The sequence below is a fragment of the Tachypleus tridentatus genome, chromosome 12, assembly GCF_004210375.1.
Source record: "Tachypleus tridentatus isolate NWPU-2018 chromosome 12, ASM421037v1, whole genome shotgun sequence".
Lineage (NCBI taxonomy): Eukaryota > Metazoa > Arthropoda > Merostomata > Xiphosura > Limulidae > Tachypleus > Tachypleus tridentatus.
Genome location: NC_134836.1, coordinates 135523251 through 135546862, shown reverse-complemented (window position 1 = coordinate 135546862; position 23612 = coordinate 135523251). Strand labels below are relative to the sequence as shown.

Genomic DNA, 23612 nt, shown 5'->3' with positions numbered 1-23612 from the left:
ACAATATACAACTATATTAAACATATTCTTAATTTCAGTCTGTAACAAACATTTGAACCACAAGATCAGATATCTACTCTAGTTTTATACATCCAGAACCATTTATATCTCTCATATTCACCGAGAGCTGGTTACAAGAAATCACAACCCATGTTTGCTCGTACTGACCGAGAGCTGGTTACAAGAAATCACAACCCATATTTGCTCGTACTGACCGAGAGCTGGTTACAAGAAATCACAACCCATGTTTGCTCGTACTGACCGAGAGCTGGTTACAAGAAATCACAACCATGTTTGCTCGTACTGACCGAGAGCTGGTTACAAGAAATCACAACCATGTTTGCTCGTACTGACCGAGAGCTGGTTACAAGAAATCACAACCATGTTTGCTCGTACTGACCGAGAGCTGGTTACACGAAATCACAACCATGTTTGCTCGTACTGACCGAGAGCTGGTTACACGAAATCACAACCATGTTTGCTCGTACTGACCGAGAACTGGTTACACGAAATCACAACCATGTTTGCTCGTACTGACCGAGAGCTGGTTACACGAAATCACTGCTATATTTGCACATAGTCACTGAGAGCTGGTTACAAGATACCACTGCCATGCTCTTGAAATCAATAATGGACAATACAAGCATGGTGTAAGGACTAGCTGTCAATAATGTAGACACATTCACTCTGGATATTGTTCATCCTTCTAGGGAAACAGCACGACCATTTAACACTTCCAGAACTAGTGGAACAACACATGTAATGTGTTTTTATAAGAATGTTGACCATCAAACAACATTGAAGAACCTTTTATCCACTTAGCCTGTCAAACGACGGAACAAAACTTTCTATCAACGTTTGTGATGTATATATTACTATACTCAACCTTTTCTGTCTTTGATAACCTTTCACATTGGTTTCTCATTACTACATGACAGTTTTTGTAATGTCCTCCATATCGTTTAGATAAACACTAATATTTAACTGTTACATGACAGTTTTTGTAATGTCCTCCACATTGTTTAGATAAACACTAATATTTAACTGTTACATGACAATTTCTGTAATGTCCTCCACATTGTTTAGATAAACACTAATATTTAACTGTTACATGACAATTTCTGTAATGTCCTCCATATCGTTTAGATAAACACTAATATTTAACTGTTACATGACAGTTTTTGTAATGTCCTCCACATTGTTTAGATAAACACTAATATTTAACTGTTACATGACAGTTTTTGTAATGTCCTCCACATTGTTTAGATAAACACTAATATTTAACTGTTACATGACAATTTCTGTAATGTCCTCCATATCGTTTAGATAAACACTAATATTTAACTGTTACATGACAGTTTTTGTAATGTCCTCCACATTGTTTAGATAAACACTAATATTTAACTGTTACATGACAGTTTTTGTTATGTCTTCCATATCGTTTAGATAAATGCTGGTTTTTAACTGTTACATGACAGTTTTTGTAATGTCCTCCACATTGTTTAGATAAACACTAATATTTAACTGTTACATGACAGTTTTTGTAATGTCCTCCACATTGTTTAGATAAACACTAATATTTAACTGTTACACAACAGTTTTTGTAATGTCCTCCACATTGTTTAGATAAACACTAATATTTAACTGTTACATGACAGTTTTTGTTATGTCCTCCATATCGTTTAGATAAACACTGATATTTAACTGTTACATGACAGTTTTTGTTATGTCCTCCATATCGTTTAGATAAACACTGATATTTAACTGTTACATGACAGTTTTTGTAATGTCCTCCACATTGTTTAGATAAACACTAATATTTAACTGTTACATGACAGTTTTTGTTATGTTCTCCATATCGTTTAGATAAATGCTGGTTTTTAACTGTTACATGACAGTTTTTGTAATGTCCTCCACATCGTTTAGATAAACACTGATATTTAACTGTTACATGACAGTTTTTGTAATGTCCTCCATATCGTTTAGATAAATGCTGGTTTTTAACTGTTACATGACAGTGATACAACTTGAAGTAAGATTAAACATTAATATATATACACTGTTGCATTTATATCAAAGTGATGCAACCTACAGCACAATTAAACATTAATACATATATCTACTGTTGTATTTATATCAAAGTGATAAAACTTACAGTACGATTAAACATTAACACATATCTACTGTTGCATTTATATCAAAGTGATAAAACTTACAGTACGATCAAACATTAACACATATCTACTGTTGCATTTATATCAAAGTGATGCAACTTACAGTACGATTAAACATTAACACATATCTACTGTTGCACTTATATCAAAGTGATGCAACTTACAGTACAATTGAATATTAACACATATATCTACTGTTGCATTTATATCAAAGATGTACAACTTACAGTAAGGTTAAACATTTACATATATATATACACACACACACACATACTGTTATGCTTCTGCTAAAGTAGTTTTACTTCACTTAAACAAGTTCTCTGAATAAAGCAGATAGGACATGTACTGGTGAATGTTGTAGTTCCTCTACAGTGACACTGTAATATACAAATGTTTCACTGTGACCTTTAACTTCAAGAGGTACATTATAATCATTACTCATGAGACACTTAATGAAAGAGCCTAAATCATTATTCACAACAGTACATTACATGTAAATGGTAGAAGTTTAAACTTTACCTAAATGGTTGAAGTGAGGAGGACAGGGATACACCCGTCCTCTGAAGTCCATGTTGTGGGGAAACCAAAAGACTTTGTTTTCAAACTAATAAAATACAGAAATTTGATGTAACATATCAATGAAACTGAAGTGACAAATATATACTATAATAAGTAATAGGATATACATTATGATTCCAATTAGGTTTTATTCACAATCGAAAACTCCTTTTATAATTTATTGTGATTCATTTTGACGAACACTCTTCTTTCAACATTTTACTGTTATACAGTAGATGTTTATTAAATTGACTTTCAACATTTTACTGTTATACAGTAAAGTTGGAGGCAATTCACTGTATGAATTAAGAAGAATTGATGTATTTAAACAAAATGTTTACTACACTTGAATGAGTTTATATATAACTTAATATGTTCTTTAAAGATTTTATAAAAACATATCTGTATGAGAAATTCTTCAAATATACTAGAAGGTAGAAGAAACAAACATTTCACTAAAACACAAGCAAAAGTCTACAACTTCCTGGTTGAAGTTGATTAGTATGAAGAAAATAACTAACTATTTTGTTTAGACAACTTACATGTTTAGCAATTGAAAGTTTATATAGAGCATCACACCACAAGCTATACATTTCTCCTCGTTTCCTTTTGAGAGCAATCCGTTCTCTGTTGATTCTAGCTTTCTCAGCTTTACTGAGCCCTCTACATTTGAAAAGTTTCAAATCTCAAATAAAAGATTACAAATCCAAAAGAAAAATTCATTTAAGAGTTTCACTAAGTTAACAATCATGAAAAAATGTATTGCACTTTTAATACTCATTCTGTTATCTAAGAAACACGGGATATCCATAGCCTATTATCTAAAAAAAACATGGAATATTCAGAGTCTAATATTCAAGAAATATAAGCTATTGAGAGCTTAATATCTAAGAAACACAAGATATCCACAGCCTATTAACGATAAATGACATGAGGAAAATATGACAGTTGTATGCTTAACAAAATATTAAAATATTTTAATTTTAAAACATTACATCACCATTTTAAAAGCTTAACAAAATGATCAAATATGCATATCATAAATAATGTATTGTAAAAGACACGTTAAAACTAATACAAATAAATAAATGTATATTCTCTGTGAATTAATTCTTAACAATTATAAATTTAGTTTACAAATGTTCCTTCTCAATAAAAACATAAAAATGTACACTATTTTTACAATAATAACATTGGGGGGGGGTAATTCCTAACCAGCCCTAACTATGTGATATATGTTCACTATATTGGTAATCCTAAAAATATGTAAACTTACGGTTTTAGTTTTGGCACAGGTTCACATTCAGAAGGAGGTCTAGGGATACCCAGTTCTACGTTACCTTTATTTCTAAAAACTTCAATAATTAAATCCAATATCTGTGAACATTCAAAATAAATATTTCTATAAGTATAAACTGACAATTTACTTGTGAAATATAATTCAAACATAAATTAAATAAAGAGACTTTTATGTAACTACTATCATGAATAGAATAACCACCCTCTGATTTTCCAATCTTTCCAAATGTGTTGTTTATAGAAGCATTAAAAATTAAAAAAAATTATTAACACATAACTAAAATCACAAAAAGAACCATATAACCAGAATCACCAGATATGCTTCAGAGAAAAATGGTAGATGCTAACATAATTATCATGACCTAGAATGACAAATATAAGCACAACACCTGGAATTCCAAATTTTCTTCAGTACACACCATGATATACTAAAGGTTAAATCAATCTTTGTCAAAAAAAGAATCAGATAATTAAGTTTCCAACATACTTTCCACATTATTTATGGAATATTTTTTATCTGTGAATAAAATAACACAAATTTAAAAAATAAATTTATATTTGTAAAATACAAGCTAAAATAAACAAGTATGTTAAAACCATGAAACATTTTATAAAAATTCCTCTGTTAATTATCACAAAGATATTTGACTTAATACAATATTAATTTGTATAATTTAACAATGTTTTTGAATATTTGAAGAAATGACATACGACAATTTTAATAAAAAAATTTATCAGATTCTACATATCAGTTATTGAATGCTTAGTATATATACTTACAGGTTTATTGATAATCCATGGGCATAGTGCCAGCACGTTGAGAGAATCAAAACTGGGGTAAAGGTCTTGAACAGGTGTTTTCTCCAGTAGAAAACGTTGTTGTAAGGCCATGTCTGGCAATCTGATAAAAGATGCTAGATAGAAAGACATGGAACAGCTAATAAAGAGATAAATAATCATATAACAATCACACAGAAAACAGCTGTGATTCAAAGAGTTATCCTGATGGACAAAAATCTATTCTAGTCTAGTAAAAACAGTTAAAAGATTTTGGGAAATACAATAAGGCAAATTAATGCTGATTAGTTTCTACATCATATACATATTCTCAATACCCACTATAACCAACAGAGTTTTAAACATTAGGCTTACAGAGTTTTAAACATTAGGCTTAACTTGTTCCTCAGAAGTTTCCTATTCTAATCATCCTTTACTTCTTAAACACTTATCACTTTTCATACTTTATTTGAATTGTTACAAATGAACAAAATTTATGTTTTTTATTTAAGATTAATAATAACCTAGAAGAAATTCTAGATAATAAATTGAAGTGTAGATAATACAAATATTACTCCTCATGATGCAATCATACAGAAGGATATAATATTTTTTATAAAGTTACTATGCCAAAATTATAAGCATGTTATAATATTCACCAACATATTCATCACTTACTAGAACCCCCCAACGAAATTAAACATCTTATTACATATGACATGTTTTTCTGGAAAAAATGCAATACAATGATATACTATGATTAAAACTTGTACTATTTTCATCTCTAAAATATTAAAAACTTATTTTTTCAATGATTTTAAGACCTCAGACTGCAGCATGCATAAATAAAAACTTTAAAAACCTGCTTCTGTTCAATAACTCCAGTTTAATTACAAACTTAGTTAAAATTATGTATTATACATTTCTTTAAACACAGATTCTGGGTTGAATAAAGAAAGTTTTGTATTATTTTATCTTAAACTTATTTAAATTTATTACCTTTACAACATCCAAAGGCAATGCATTCAAAAGACCAACTACCCTGTTAGAAAAATTAAACTGTCCAAGCCAAAAATGATTCCTACCCTGCCAAAATTTATATCTGTTTCCCCTAGTCCTACCATTCTCAGTGTTAAGTATGAAAAAAAGATGTTGCATCAACACTATCAGATCCTTTTACAATATTAAACACTTCAATCAGATCCCACCCTCTAACTCTTCTTTTTTTCAAGAGAAAACAATCTGAGAGGTTTCAGCCTCTTCTTGTATGACCCTTCTCTGAACCCCTTCCAACAATTCAATGTCTTTCCTCAGGTAAGAAGCCCAAGACTGAACACAGCACTCCAAATATGATCTAACCAGTGACCTCTTCTAAGAAAGTATAACTTCTTTAGACTTGTATTCATTATTTATGTAGATCTAATCTACAATCCTGTTTACCATACTGCCAGCAACAACACACTCCTTGGATGGCTTTAGAGACTGACTAGGTATTAACATTTGCTTTACAACACTATTAAGATTATTAATCCAACACTTATAATTCATATTACAATAACCCATACACAATATCTTGCATTTATTAATAATTAAAACCCATCTATCATTTATTTGTCCAACTCACTAAATGATCAAAATCCTTTTGTAAAGCAGCAAAATCCTCTTCACAGTTAGCAACAACCAAGACCTTTATATCATCAGCAAAAGTAAGTAATTTATTGATCATTCCTTCATCTATGTCACTAATGTAAATCAAAAAGGCCAAAGGTCCAAAAACTGAGCCCTGAGTTATACCAGTTACAACATTAATCCAGTTTGAATGAACTCTATTTACAATGACCCTCTGCTTTATTCTATCCAGCCACTGTTTTATTCAATTAGCCAACTTATCCCTTACACCTAAAGAGTGAATTTTTACAAGTATTTTATGCAGAACTTTATCAAATACTTTTGAAAATCCAGATACACCAAATTTACACCATTATCCTCATCTACATAAGCAATAACCTTTTCTAAGAATGCCAAAAATTACCAAGACAAGATTTTCCCTTAGCAACAAACTATGTTAACTATCTGATAACATTGTAAACTTTTTAAAGTATCAGACTTTCCAAAACGTTTCCCATAAGAGATGTAAGACAAATGGGACTATAATTACTGAAACAACTTTTATCATCTACCTTGAAAAGAAAAGTTACATTTGTTAGCTTTCAATCCTCTAGTACCTGCCTCCTATTCTACAGTTGTTAACTTTCAATCCTCCGGTACCTGCCTACTATTCTACAGGACGCTGCTGTATCCATAAAACATTAGCTTAGACCACTGCTGTTCATTTGGATATCAAGGGAAAGAAAGAAACTTGATTTCCAACTAACTAGTGTCAGATAAGGTGATGCCACTGTCTCATACACATCACTGTTAAATATGTTTTACACATCCATGCAGAACACTTTCAATTTTATTAGAGCCATGAATATTCAATTATAAGACAGGGCATGATGTATTTTTGTTTAAATAAAAACTTTAATAACAAACTACCATAGTTATCAAAATCTGATTTTAGAGTTGTAAACCCTCAGATGTTCCACTGGAAAGTAAAACTACACATGGAATTGTATAATTACTTATTATAAATCTGAAAGAATAATCAATAATTTATGTCACTTTGAATATCTAATTTATATTATGTAACACTTGAAGAATTCTCTGTTCTCTTGATTTTCATAACATTCTGTAGTCGTTAAGATATATTTTATCATGAACAAGAGACTTTGTAGAAGTCCTAAGCAGTCTTCTTATTTTGTCGGATTACAAGGTTGTTTTGTTGTGGGTAGGGTGGTTTATATCCCTGTATTACATAAAAATAAACATTCAGGCTTTGTTGTTGGACAAAAATTATTCCCAGTTTGTTTCATTCCAGCATGTCTTTAAACTATATTTGTGTAAAACTATTGTGCACAAATTCAACTATCATTTGGTATTCTAAAAGAGACAGAAGAATCTAGATGTGCAGAAATGTTTTGTAACACAATAATTACAAGAAAAGAGAGTTAATCATGAGGTGTGTGGACATATGTGATAATAAAATTCTTACTTGGGGAGAGTAAATACCCTCCACTGCGTAACAAAGTCCAGGGCAGAGGAGGTGTCAGCATGGGTACAACTCCAACATCAAAAATCAGTTCTTCTCTTGCAGCTCCTCTGTACAACTTAGCAAGGATTGGGTGAGGCTATAACAGCATGTAAACAGTAAGAAGATTGCTATTTAAAATGATCAGACTCACACTGACAAATCTGAGACAAACAATATACGAAAATATACAGGTTTTTCATATATTCAAAGATATTATTAACCTTTGAAGCTAAGACATCTGATATCACTAGAATGTTTTACTCATAGTTTTAACTTATTTACACAGTACAAGCAATTTATACAAATACCATTCATTACTTCCATTGAACTGAGAGGCTGGTTACACAGTTTGCTTAATTCTAACTGTGATAAACCAACCTCAACGCCTCTATATCAGTGATGTCGAGGTTCACGATGTGAACCTGGCGATGACGAAAGAAGGTCGAAAGCGTTGTTCGCTCTTCTATGTAAAATATTTTCTCAACCCAAACGAGCCATTTTTGCATATAAACCCCTCTATATCAGTTGAATACTGAACCTAGTTTTTTAATACTAATCTTCATGGTACTAACTTGGTACAAATCTTGAGAAAATGAAAATATTGAATATAATCTTTATGTTTCAGATAAATGAAAGAACATCAATACTTTAAACAATAACAAATATAATAATGGATTTCAGCATTTTAAAATATATTTTATTGTGTAATGTTTCATCAATGTTTGTCAACAGTTACACTGATGGAACAAAGGTTCTTCTCAAGTGAGTACAGCTAACACCAATTACATTAAAACTACTAAAAATAGTATTTTTTTGTTGTTTTTTTGTTTTATGGAGCCAAGTAATTCTTCACAATTACTTATGATAAAGAGAATTGAATCTGAGACAAATAAACATTCAGCCTTTGTGCAAGGTAAATTAGATAACTGTATCTTCATTTTCTTTAATGGCACAGTATTTTTAAAAACCATGAGAAAAAGCTCTAAAAACCCATACTGTAGCTATAACCTTTATAAAATAATAAACTGTTCAACATAGATGGAAGACATAGGAGTCCCTAGGGTGGGGAATAGAATAGGACAGTGAGATACAAACAATAAACTCTTATCTCTGTCCATGGGGCTGTGAATTACATATCAGATTTGATGAAACACACAGACATTTAACAGTTTAAGTTTCTTTGATAAATTCCTTTAGATGATACTATTTCAGGTTTCTCACAAACAAACTATTTGTATATTTAATACTTTCCTTAAGTAGAACATTGTTACTAGTCAAGAGTCACATTTATTTCAATAATAGTTCATACATTAAGGTAACCGAGACAAACATTTAATTTATAGCATTTCATATGTTGATGTGAATGTTATTAAATAGATTCACCATTCCATTAATGTTTCTTTCTTTTTGTTTGTTTTTGAATTTCGCACAAAGCTACTCGAGGGCTATCTGTGCTAGCCATCCCTAATTTAGCAGTGTTAGACTAGAGGGAAGACAGCTAGTCATCACCACCCACCGCCAACTCTTGGGCTACTCTTTTATCAACGAATAGTGGGATTAACCGTCACTTTATAACGCTCCCACGGCTGAAAGGGCGAGCATGTTTGATGCGACGAAGATGCGAACCCACGACCCTCAGATTACAGTCGCATGCGCCTTAACACGCTTGGCCATGCCGGGCTTACCATTAATGTAATCATTGGTGTTTCAGCCTCAAAGTCTCTGTACTATGGCCAAAACATTATATAATATTTAACCTGAAGTAAGTATACATATCATTAAATTCATTGTTATTACTTAAAGTTATTTCTATAAATCTAAAACTATGCACAATCTTCAAGACCCAGCTTAATATACTCTACAATGCAAGGAAAAGCTAGCATTGTTCAATTATTAAGTGTGCACAAATTTAATTTTAGACTTAACTATAGACTGGACAACCAGTAAGCCTATGAAAATACATATTTTAGATTTATACCACAAATAAAAGCTAACAAATTAATAATAAATATGGAATGCAAGTACACTGGATCTACCAACTTCAAGTGCTTCTTTTGGTAAAGTGATAATATTTGGAACAACCAAAAGACAAATGTTTTGTGTATCTACATGAAATGTTTAATGCATTCAGTAAACACTACAAGCTTCTCTGGATATAAAATACTTGGCCGTCAATTATCCTCTTCAGCTGGTTAAAATTTAACTGTATAGATGCACAAAGTGTGTAAGTGCTTATGAACATATATTATTAATATCCACTCATAAGTGCTCAATATTTAATTATTTGTCTAAGAACATAGCACAATAAACAATATATATGTATCAACAAACAATAATTTACATTAATTATGATGCTACAAAATTGATCTTCATTTATATGTTGTATCTGCTAAGCCTCACAAGGAAGCCTTGTTTATTCTTTCAAGTAGAAGGGGAAAACAAATATATCGCCTAAAATTCATGTACAATGACAGATTCTATTAATAAATAAAAAAATAGCAACATAAAGTAAGACAAAGTATAGTAACAGTTGCTTGATTGAGTACCCTAGAAATAAATTTGATTAATGTTTTGTATATTCCATCATGTTTATGTACACAAGTCAAAAATACTTAGTTCAACAATAGGAAAGTAACTAATTAACACTTCTGTCACCATAACATGGTTTTTAATTTTGTACATGACTACTAAGTCTGCAAGTCAAACCAGATTCATTAAACAAATCATAGATAAAGCTTAAACACTTTCAGAATGTTGAATTTTCTTCCTGAGGGGTGAACTGGGAAGGAGTAAGAGTTAATGATCTTCAGCATATCTGTAGTATATCAACTCACAACGACGACTCTTTTGATGGTAAATTTAAGAAGTACTTAACATACAGGATTGAGTAATATAGCCATCATCAACAAGAAACCTTAAGGAAAAGTTTCAACACCACTTACCTTTATTTCTTCCTTTGTATGAAAACCTGTATTTCTAAATACATTGTAAAACGCAGGAGTCATCTTTCTAGATAAAAAAAACTGACTTTAAGTTTTCTGAAAAACATCTTGAATATAACTGACTTTAAAACCAAAAATAGAACAGACAAACATAACAAACAACCAGAACAATTGGTACATTTACAATCATCAAATTCTGTTTCTCGTTTGAATCACTCTTTTGGCAAACTCAAAGTAAGCATGAATTATATATTTTGCTGTCATAAATCTATTACTGACATAAGATTACATGAGCATAGTCTCATTAGTAAAATACATGAATATTTCTATCAGGAATGTCATTTCTAATGCATTCTTCCAATCAAAGACAAAGCATGTAGATTCAATACAGAACAACTGTGCTAGTTGGAGATGCCTAAATTCAACTAAAAGAAAGATTCACCTTTCTTCAGCTACAATGAGATATTAGTAACAGAAGAAATTTGAAAAATAAATTCTGGTATTATGTTTCACAAAACTATAATTAAGTATTGTTGAACAATGGTGGAAACAATGAATACTTTTAAATCTGTATGTAGTAACAGAATGGAAGATATCACTGGCGTGAACAGTCTGGTGTGGTGATGTTACAGTAACAACAGAATGGAAGATATTATAAGTGTGAACAGTCTGGTGTAGTGATGCTACAGTAACAACAGAATGGAAGATATTATAAGCGTGAACAGTCTGGTGTAGTGATGCTACAGTAACAACAGAATGGAAGATATTATAGCGTGAACAGTCTGGTGTAGTGATGCTACAGTAACAACAGAATGGAAGATATTATAAGTGTGAACAGTCTGGTGTAGTGATGCTACAGTAACAACAGAATGGAAGATATTATAAGTGAACAGTCTGGTGTAGTGATGCTACAGTAACAACAGAATGGAAGATATTATAAGCGTGAACAGTCTGGTGTGGTGATGTTACAGTAACAACAGATATGACAAGTGTGAACAGTCTGGTGTGGTGATGTTACAGTAACAACAGATATGACAAGTGTGAACAGTCCAGTGTGGTGATGTTACAGTAACAACAGATCGACAAGTGAACAGTCTGGTGTGGTGATGTTACAGTAACAACAGATACGACAAGTGTAAACAGTCTGGTGTGGTGATGTTACAGTAACAACAGATACGACAAGTGTGAACAGTCTGGTGTGGTGATGTTACAGTAACAACAGATACGACAAGTGTAAACAGTCTGGTGTGGTGATGTTACAGTAACAACAGATATGACAAGTGTGAACAGTCCAGTGTGGTGATGTTACAGTAACAACAGAATGGTTGGTTGGTTGGTTGGTTGGTTGGTTGGTTGGTTGGTTGGTTGGTTGGTTGGTTGGTTGGTTAAATTTAGTGTTTTATGGCACAAAGCAGCTAGGCTATCTGCACCAAACATCCAGTAAAAAGTTAAAATTAAAGTAAATGTAGTAAAATTCATAAAAGAAAATGAAGGTAAAACAAAACAGCATTTAAAAACATAAATAGCATAAAACCAATGTTTACATCTAGTCTATAATGTTAAGAGAAAAATTACAGTAATTCAAGTTGTAAAAGACTTTCTGTAGCGCAATTGTAATTATCATAACTTGCCAGGAAGACTAACAGGTAAGTACAAAAACCACCATTAGTCACATGAAATTGGCCTTTCCAGTCCTGGTTGAGTTATTCAACATTATGGCCATTTTCAAAAAGGAAAATAATAAAAAGATTTTTAAAAATGTGTAGCAAAATTATAATAATAACTCGTCAGGATGACTAACGAGGTGGTTCAAACAGTAGCATTAGTCATCTGAAGTTGGCCTTCCAGTCATGGTTTTGAGTTATTTAATGTTATGGCCAGTTTCTAATTTCAAATCAAACAAGATGAACTGCGATTTTAAAGGGAACCACATTAAAAGGTGTATATATAAATTAAAAACTTAAATGGCATTAAAAGATTAATAGCCTTTAAAACTAAAACATTCCAAAGTGGACAGTATCCCCATCACCAATAACACTGTCTAACATTATGGACAAGCCTTGGAACAGAACATGGTTAAAATGGTGCCGTCTTTGAGTTGTAACAGCGACAAAAAAGTAAAATGCGACTTATTGTGATCTGAGTGTTACACAAACTACACTGATGCATCAGTTTCAGATAATAGAAAATGATGAGTTAAAAACTGTGACCAATGTGTACTCTAGTTAGAACAACTTCCTCTTTCCAATCCTTACAGAAGCAAGACGGCCAAAGTCAATATAAGGTTTTATTTGGAAAAACTTGTTTTCACGTTGCTCACTCAAGTTGACTGTCAGGTGGCATGGAGTCAAGCCTTGAATACAGGACCGTAATCCATATATGGGACAGGCACAGTGGTGCCAGAGTTGATAGACTTAGCTGCAGTGTCAGTGAGCTCATTCCCACGAATACCAACGTAGCCCGGCATCCAGAAAAACTGGATAAAAGTAGATGTTAAAGAGAAATGGGCAGTCGGTGAATATTGGCAACAACAGGGTGTGAACGACATGAAGCGATAGGGCCTGTAGAGACAAGTCAATGTGAACAGTGCAGTGTTGAGTATGCTTAGCTTCATGTGATCCAACAAGAGAAATGGCATACAGTTCAGCAGTGATGTTACAGTAACGACAGATATTACAAGTGTGAACAGTCTAGTGTAGTGATGTTATAGTAACACAGAATGGAAGATACCACAAGTGTTCATCAACAATTAAGCTGTCGATATACAAAATACCACAAGTAGCCTGAAAATATTTTGTTCCAAAATGCTCCACTTGATGGTTCAATAAGCAAAGCATGAGTTTATTCTATCTTAATACCTGCAGCTTCAAACATCCCAAGTATATTTGCCATACACTTATGGCAAAAGTCTGCTCCAAAACACAGAACATAACAGCTCTAGCCATCCACGACTAAAACCTCTGTTCCATCCTAATAGCTTATTTGTTTCTGTCCCAACCATATTTACTATAATCATTCTTCCACCTAGTTCCAGTAAAAGCTCTTTCATCTCTAATGGGTAACATCACATGGCAAAAGTCCTTCTCACTGTCTTCCTACTTATCAACATGTTACAAACATAGGTTGAGAAGTTCATAATTGACACATGGCTTTACCTTACCAAGGTGTAAAATCATTTTGTTGATATGCATGTGAAATACACCAGTCTGAACTGAACAATTTCCCTAGAAAAACACATCACTTCTGCTAATAATAACTAAATTAATACACTTTGCAAATATCAGCATGCACTTTACCAGCAAAAGAAAAGAAAAAAGTGTAAGCAAGATGAAGATTTTGAGTCTCTGTAGTCCATCTCTCACCCAGCTTAAAACTTAGAACACAAGGCAAATCTGAAAGCCAACTTAAATCAAAGACTATTCTGGCCATAAACTAACTTCATTTGGAACCACCTTCAAGTTCTGGTACTTCACATCACTCTTACACTGTAGTATAAAATAAAGTATTCATCTGCAAAAACCATCACTGAACTTTTCCCCATTTCTTCTTGTAAAAGTTACCATTTTTGTTTTAGTTTAAAGAAGACAAGAAAAACCTAGCGAGTTTCCTTTAAATAGTATTATAACTTGAATAACTGATAACAGTAATAAAACATTTATACAACCAAATCAGACAGAGAAACAAGGCATAGATTTATTAGCTGCTATTAATGTCCAGCTTTTCACAACCTAGCATCTTGCTTTCAGTTTAATATTCTTGCTGTGAGAGTTTAAAATCAGGAAAGTCATAATAAAAACAATCTGACTCAGAAGCACTCTGGAATCAAAATTAGTCCTAAGCAGTTCTTATTCTAGTGTTGTTGGCTGTATCCATATTTCTAAATAAATATTGAAATAACTGAGTGACCACATGTTTATTGAGGTAAAATGTTTTACTTTCTTTAACTGAACTTAAAGATCCAAATACACTGGTGTTCAGCATTTTAATTTTATCAAGTAAACTGATGTGACCTAGATATATCATTCACCCATGATCTGACTTCAGGTTATTTTTGTTATTATTTCAATGCAAGCTATACAATGGGCTGTATGTTCTCTATTCACAGCAAAAAATCAAACCTTAGATTTTAGTGCTGTCAGAATGAAAATTTACACTGACCCAACATGTGACCTTTATTTTTTAGTCAGTATCAAATAAATTTAACATTTTGTCACTTCTTTTATGACTTCAACAACTTAGAAATAAAGAGAACAATAATATTTTTCTGTTTAAGCTAATTAATAAATAATTTAATAATCTTACTTCAAAATTTTCAGACATCTTGGAATATGTTATCAGTGGTTTGTAGACGGTTACTAAGAACAGTTTTATGCAGCATAAGAATTTCTAAGTACTTATTTGATAGAAAATAGTCTTATTAAATGGGAAACTTTAGAACAGAATCCTCAGACATTTCCAAACAAATTCCATCATCCACAAAGACTGACACAATAACCCTAACAATACTAATAATTATTGCCTCCTGAACTTGTGATCATGAATTACTCATAAATTAAATCTGTCTTGTTTTCAGTTTTCAGATAACTTTAAACAGTACAGCTGGTTCTTACAGACTCACCTTAACTTACACTATTCACTCTGGTCAAAAATTATATTTCAGGCTACTTTCAAAGAACAGTGGAAGGTAAATCACAAGTGAAACGTCAACATATTATAAATTTTCATATTCAGTACAACAGAAACTCAGTGGAAGTTCTTGAGTTTAGTAAACAGTTAATATTTTGTGTGTCACCCTTTGATTTAATAACTGCAGGCAGTCTTTCAGGCATTTTGGAACATATTTAATCAAAGTTTCCTTTGGGATTTTAATCCAAATGTCTTTAACACACTCCCATAAAGTTTCTTTGTAAGTAACTTTTGATTTGTCAAGTTTTTGATCCAGATCTACTCAATGTGGTTGATATTGGGTTTTTTTTGGACCATTGTATCATGTTAATGACTCCTCTTATCTTCTTTTTTAGCTACATAATTTCTGCACAAGTTGGACGAATGTTTGGGGTCATTATCTTCTTGGTAATAGAATCCCTTACCTATAACATACAAACCACTGAGCATAACATGATGAATCAGTATCTGATAGTACTAGCACTGGTTCATTATTCCATCTATTTTGTAAATATCTCTTGTCATCTCAGCAGAAAAATACCCCCAATCACTCACATTGCCTCCCCCATGCTTCACAATATGTGCTATATATTGAGGTAAGTATCTTTCACTTTCTTTCACCAGATGTACAACCTACACCACTTTGATCCAAATATTTCAAACATGGGCTCATCCATCCATAACACCCTTTTCTAATCAACTCTCTTGACAACATTCATAGATTAAAGATTTTTTAACTGATATACAACCAAATATTCCATTCTTGTTGAGTATTCTTCACATTATTGATCTGGAAGCTTTTTTGTCGTTTGGTACGTGGTTGTTTATCTCATGCTTGAGGTCAGTACCAGTCTTCCTTCTGTTCTCAAGACTACATAAACAAAGGTACTTAATATCAGTATCATTGAGTTTAGATGTCCTGTCTCTTCCTTTCCTATTTTCAAATTTTCCTGTCTCATTCTCATAATCTGGGGTGTGTACATGACTGTTCAGGGAGCATTTCAAGTCTGCAGCAACATGTAAACTACCTGCTCTAGTGACAATTAATTCTCTGTACAGTTTGAGCTGTGGAATCACAACAAATTCAATACACAGTATTAAACAATGTTTTTATCAAGATTTATTTGTGAAGTTCTATTGAATTAATTTCTTCTAGTATATATCAGTACCATATGCTACTTTCCTTCTATATAGTTAAGACACTACATAACAGTTACTTCAGACCCTAAATTTGATCAGTATGTTCATTCAAACAGAATACCTTACAACATGCCCTTGGTATGTGTGTGGAAAATCTAAAGAATTATAAATATTCTCATCCTGGCTCATTCAACTGTGATCATTGAAGCATTACCACAGTGTTGAAGTTTAAAACATGAAGTGAAAAAACACATTTTCTTGTCCTAATACTTTTGTACAGTAGTGTATATATATTTGTGTGTATGTTCTTCAATTAACTACATATTATTGTGATTACCTATTACACTATTTTATATGACAATATCACTCATGATAAAATTATTATTACATAAATTTTCATATCTTATCATTTTTCTAATAAAAAAACATTTATCTTTTCAATAACAACTGAATGAAACAGAAATTCATTTAACATATTTGCCTATGATGGATTGTTTGTTTGTTCTTAATAATAAAATTACACAGCTCCACAGGAGCCTTCAAATTTATCAATGAACCACTACAGGGTATTTGCATATAAATTTATCAGAGAATTACACTCACCACAAAAGCTGTTAAAGAATTGTTACATTCTTGAACACATTAAACTAATATCTCTGTGTGAAACACACATTAAACTAATATCTCTGTGTGAAAACACACATTAAACTAATATCTGTGTGAAACTAAAATACAGGAAATCAAATTATTTAAAACTTTCAAAAAACCAAAGAAAACAATATCAAAACATAATAATACAAAACCTGAAACTATAATATTTATATAATGTACAAAACCTAAAACTATAATATTTATATATAATAATCTTTTTGTATTTTTCTACACATTAAAAGTCTATAACAATATAACAAGAGAAATAAAATTAGAGGACTAACTTTGATTTTATTTGTGGTCGCAGAACATTTACATTAATTTTGATGTCATGAAGAAGGATATCATACATAAACCGGCCAACCTGGAAAAGAGAGTAAAATTATCAAAATACACAGAATAAATTGAAGAAAGTTAACAAGAAAGAAATAATAATAAGTATTTTAAAGAGAAATGTTGTTTGGTCTACAAACTTACAGCAACAAAAATATTTTGAGAAGCACATATTCGTGAAGTCAGTATATAAATAATAGTACCAATTTAATGAAATGACTTAAAAATAAAATAATAAATACAATAACTCTAATTCAAAACTAATAAGCAAATGAATTATTATTAACAAGTTTGTATCAAGCTTTCTGAACTACATAATAACAAATGTTTTTATCCTTAACATTTAAACAAGTGACTTCATTAGCAAACTACAAAAACTATGTTAAAAGCAAAGGGAAAATAGTTATTTCACAGTTACAAAAACTTATTCATTAGCAAGTTTAGTTTTAAACTACTCTTACTATCTTCTAATTTATTCAGGACATCACATTACAATACACATTATCCATTCCATTAACTGTAAAACTATGTCTAAACTATGACCATTTTAACCGACAGAAATACTACAAAAACAACTTTTACCTTTCTAGTTATTTTATGCATATGTCACAACGTAAGGTATCCACAATCTTAACTTGTCCCATCTATCAGTGTTAATGTACACAGTACAGTCTTCAATAATAAGAGTTGATGCACTCAGTATTGTTTTAACTGTCTTAACTTGTCCCATCTATCAGTGTTAATGTACACAGTACAGTCTTCAATAATAAGAGTTGATGTGCTCAGTATTGTTTCTACTGCCTTAACTTGTCCCATCTATCAGTGTTAATGTACACAGTACAGTCTTCAATAAGAGTTGATGTGCTCAGTATTGTTTCTACTGTCTTAACTTGTCCCATCTATCAGTGTTAATGTACACAGTACTGTCTTCAATAATAAGAGTTGATGTGCTCAGTATTGTTTCTACTGTCTTAACTTGTCTCATCTATCAGTGTTAATGTACAAAGTATAGTCTTCAATAATAAGAGTTGATGTGCTCAGTATTGTTTCTACTGTCTTAACTTGTCTCATCTATCAGTGTTAATGTACAAAGTATAGTCTCAATAATAAGAGTTGATGTGCTCAGTATTGTTTCTACTGTCTTAACTTGTCCCATCTATCAGTGTTAATGTACTCAGTACTGTCTTCAATAATAAGAGTTGATGTGCTCAGTATTGTTTCTACTGTCTTAACTTGTCCCATCTATCAGTGTTAATGTACACAGTATAGTCTCCAATAATAAGAGTTGATGCACTCAGTATTGTTTCTACTGTCTTAATTTGTCCCATCTATCAGACTTTTATTTATCTTTCACTTTCATGAGATTTCCAGTACATACACCTGAAAGCACTGCAATCAACATATTTCTTATTCTTGTGTTTAAGAATAAAACAGTGTTCTTATCAAAATGGAGCAAATATAAGAAGGAACAGTACCTTTTCATAAGCAAGTAGGTGTATCTGGATCAAAGCTGTCTACTGTTAAAGTGATGAATGATGTATTTTGTGAGACTAAACAAGTTTTTTCTAGTTAATCTCTACTACATTATTGAATATTACAAATTCCTACAGCCATATCTTCCACCAATGATCATTCCACCACAGGTTAATGTTGTTCCTCTTTACATAATTCCTTAAATTCATCACAGAGCATGGATGATGGCTTTTGATGTATAAATTTCAATTGCTCAAATGGAACAAGTCCATGATAGATACATCTGGTAATTTAATTAGAGGGACATACCAATTATTCTGTAAGATGCTGATTCTTGCTGTGTTTTCCTGGAAATGATACTAGATGCTTGAAGATATTGTCATCCAACCTTCCAAGATGGTATTTCCTCAGCAAACAGTGGTGTCAGTACATCCACACAGAGCCATGTCCTTGGTTTGGGGTGAAAGTGTCAGAATTTTCTAGACTCTAATGTATTTCTTTTGGTGCAGCTGCATCAGCACATGAACTGTCAGAATTCACTATGGTATTTTGTCTTGATTCTCCGAATGTGTAACTTGCTAGTTGAGCTACAGTCACAACAGATACGATGGAAATAACATGCTCTGCACCATTTCATAAATCTTTTGTCATTCATAAACTATGGTGAAGCTAAGGTAGTCTTATACAGACAAAGTGGTTCCTCTAACATCCTCTGACTTTTTTTTTTTTTTTTTTTTGAGAGTGCATATACACAAACATGTTGCATGAAACATAATATAGACTTGGAAAGTATTATCTGCTTTAAAAATATTTATGATTTTATGAAGTACTTTCTCGTTTTTCAAATGGTGAAACTGGTAAAAATCTCGCGCTAAGTCACGGTCTTGAAACAATGTGGAAAATTACTTCTCTTAGGCTTCGAATTTCAATTCTTTTGTTGATTAAAAATTCAATCTTAGTTTCAAGCTCACTAGATATTCCTTAATATTTCTTTGAAAACTTTGTGTTTAAAGTAGTCACCACTTTACAATAAAACTTACTTTGTGAATATTACCACTATTACCTGTATTAGGTATCATAACTTGCTTATACACATTCCTATGAGAAGAAATTAGCTGTATAAAAGTATTCAGCTATACAAGTATTATAATAACATAGATTAAAGCAATACTGAAGGTGTGACAACAGTTATGATTTTACCATTGCTTTTTACATGAATCTCACAACAACATACAATGTTACTTACACCCAATTGTACATAATGCCGCCAACAAACTTCTTCAGAGTCCTGAAATAAATCCCAATAACTAAGCAATTTTGTTTGTTATTACTACAAAACATGCATGAAATAAAATAGAAATAATAGATCTTCTTCATCAAGCCAAGTAGTTTACTAAAACAATTAGAACCAGTCTAGAAAGTTAGCGATTAATAAGTTGTCACAGTGATGTTCAACAATAAAGCACACAAGATAAAGTCATCTTACATATATATAGTAACTTTTAAACCATACCAATTTTCAAGTCAGTCACACTTTCAAGAGCTGATTTATACTTTCACACACTGAAACACAAATATGAGGAATTGTCTTACAAAATATCTTTGTTTCTAGCTTCTTCCTTTCAATTTCAAAGAATAATCTAAGTATAGTCAAATGTGGTAAAGAAAACCTATGTTAGAAACACATCGACTTGTTTAAAAATTTAATACATGACTAAAAGATGTCTTATTTCCTGAATATTTTACATTGTTATTGGAAAATAACAGATATTTGAGAGAAAGCCTGACTGGGTAATGAAGTAAACTATTATATATGTATGAAACAAAAACTGACAGAATTTCAGAAGAGAACAGTTTGATAAATAAATTGTTGAATGGTCAGCATCTGGTTGTTTGAAGAAATTAGATGGCTACGAATGTATGATTTTCAACAAGATCACGTAGTCCTCAGGTACAAGTAGTTTACCCATACCTAATAAAAGGTACATCCAGTATGAAACAAAGAGATCACATGACTAGAGATTGCTCCACAGCCTAGGCCTAGTAGAGGTGTCTTGGTGTCCCGATACATTGTTTTAGGCTAGGACTTCTTTGTTCAATTAAGAAAGATTCCTCTATTCTTTATTTATTGATGTTTGGTTCTTGTGTAAAATTACAGTGTTTTGTATAGATATACTGTGGTTTTGTTTAGTTACAATGGTTGTAAGCATGGATGATTTTTATTATTTTCAGTGAATCTGGTTTCAATTTTCTTTCAGTTTCTCCGATATAGAATTCTAGACAGTTATTACATGATATTTTACAAACGACTTTGGTAGTGTGTGGTTTTATGTAATTTTTATTTAATTATGATCTTAGTTTCAGGTTCTGATTTGGGGGTGAACTTGAAGTCAATAAGAATTTTATTTTAATTGGCAAGTTTTCTCCAAGTGTTGATTACTTCTGAACTGATATCAGGAATAAATGGTAAACTTCAGGGTAATGTTGGGTTGTAGTTTAATGTATTAGTGTTGATTTTGTTTGAGAGTTGAGTTTTGGCTTTTTGCCCTTGTGGTTGTGTGAAAATGTTTTGACAATGGTTAATAGAAATTTGTTGGTTTGAATGAAGAAATGCTTTACAAAGTTCATTTATTCACTCTAAACCAGCACCCACGAGGTACTTATACCAAGCTAAGAAGCAATCTCCTGTTATGTGACCTCTTTGTTCTGATCTTTATATGTATTCCTGCATCTCTGTAAACCACTGGTATCTGAGGAGGACGTAACCTAGTCAAAACATTGTGCATTAATAACAGTTTATTTCATAGCCAGTCAAGCCATCTTTAAACTTTTATTTTATATAAAATGAGTTCCCCATCACCAACTTTAAATATTTATATATTTCAATACTTACACACTAAGCATGAACGTTATTCTTTGTAAAATTAACACCATTTTGTTTTAAAAATAATGAAATGCCCCTTATTCAAAGCTTTATTTGTTATCAACAAAATATTAATACATACAAGTGCATGCACACTTAAAGTAGAAGATTAGTCATGAAATTAGCTAACGTTCCTCTTGTTTACTGTGTTTTGAATCACTTCTCTAGAGAGAGAGAGAGATAGATGAGAGAGAGCGTCGTGTAACAGGTCAAGTAATATCTGGAGGAAACATGCTCTTTAATTTTATGACAAGAATGAAAAAGTCCCGACTTACTGTTATGTTGAGTAAGAAAAATTATATTCTGGAAACTTTTACATAATAACACACTTTTTTCACCCAGTTTTAAACTTTTTTATGATTTTGTTCGATATCAGCATTTCTATCATCAATTTGACGTAAATTTTCATTCTTATTAGATACAGTTGAATGTTCTAACACCTGTTCTAATACATGTATTGATTTCCATTCTATCAAATTTTAATTGTTTTCTATTCCTTCCTTGTCTTATTTTTTGATATAAATGCATGAATGATATATAACTGTGTGCTTATTTCTACATATATAATTGTGTGCTTATCGCTGTGTATATAATTGTGCTTGTTTTTTTTTTAAAAGTTTATCCACTTCTTTTTATTCCATTATTTTATCATCTGTTTCTATCTTACTTTAAAACTACGCCTGTTAGTTTTTAACTTCTTCCACATCACACAGTAGTTGGTATATTTTCACAGTCATTTCAAATACTACCTGCTTACACGTCTTTCTTCTTAGAAACAATATAACATACATTTCTGGGTTTATCCCTTCTGTTACTTAGTTTAAACGAGGCTGCTCTTCAAAAGTGATTAATCATCTATTTTTACTTCAATGTCAAACGTTTTCATGGTCCTATGTGTTATTACTTTACATTATGGACCACATTACATTAGGTAGCTACTATAATTTCGATCTGCATGTTTTATTAATCTGCATCTAACATGAAATATCAAATTACCACATAAATAAAGGCTTTGTTATGACTTAATGGTCTTATTCAAGACAGCTGATCAAAATAATTTAAAATGGAGGAAAAAGAGATATACTTTACTAGCTACTTAGCTACATGTTAGTTGAGCACTTACAATAGTTGGTCCATGAAAGTACACAGTTTTCAACTTCTGCCAGAAGTGTCGAGGAGAAAATTTTGTTGTGAGATGGGGATTAACATAATATTCCAGATACTTATCATACAGTGCAGACACCTGGAAAAAATATCCAACAAAGTGGTGACATTATGTAGGTTAATGCTAATAAAATACTTCACAGAAATCACTAGTTTGTAATTATTAGGAAACTGTGTAAGTTACCTCAGTTGTCCACTTTTATCCTCTCAACATTTTCTTACAATATTACTCAAAGTGTAAGGATAGTATAAGAATGTTCATGTGAAACTTGTATGAGACCTCCATGGTAACAGAAGGTTTATAAAGTCTTTCAATGTTTGCCACAGATATTTTAGTTATAGTGTTTTATAACAAATCGTGCACTATATGCTGTATTATA

General features: G+C 31.6%; 1 protein-coding gene across 1 annotated transcript in view; it reads right to left on the bottom strand.

Moving 5' to 3' along the window:
- Nucleotides 1-23307, bottom strand: part of LOC143234790 (DNA-directed RNA polymerase, mitochondrial-like) — a 68568-nt gene extending 45261 nt beyond the window's left edge. The window contains 8 exon segments of the mRNA XM_076472423.1: nt 2694-2778; nt 3275-3395; nt 4009-4109; nt 4812-4945; nt 7903-8038; nt 10884-10950; nt 17624-17703; nt 23192-23307. Of these exon segments, the coding sequence (XP_076328538.1) occupies nt 2694-2778; nt 3275-3395; nt 4009-4109; nt 4812-4945; nt 7903-8038; nt 10884-10950; nt 17624-17691 (712 nt within the window). The 5' untranslated portion in view covers nt 17692-17703; nt 23192-23307.
- Nucleotides 23308-23612: the final 305 nt, after the last annotated feature.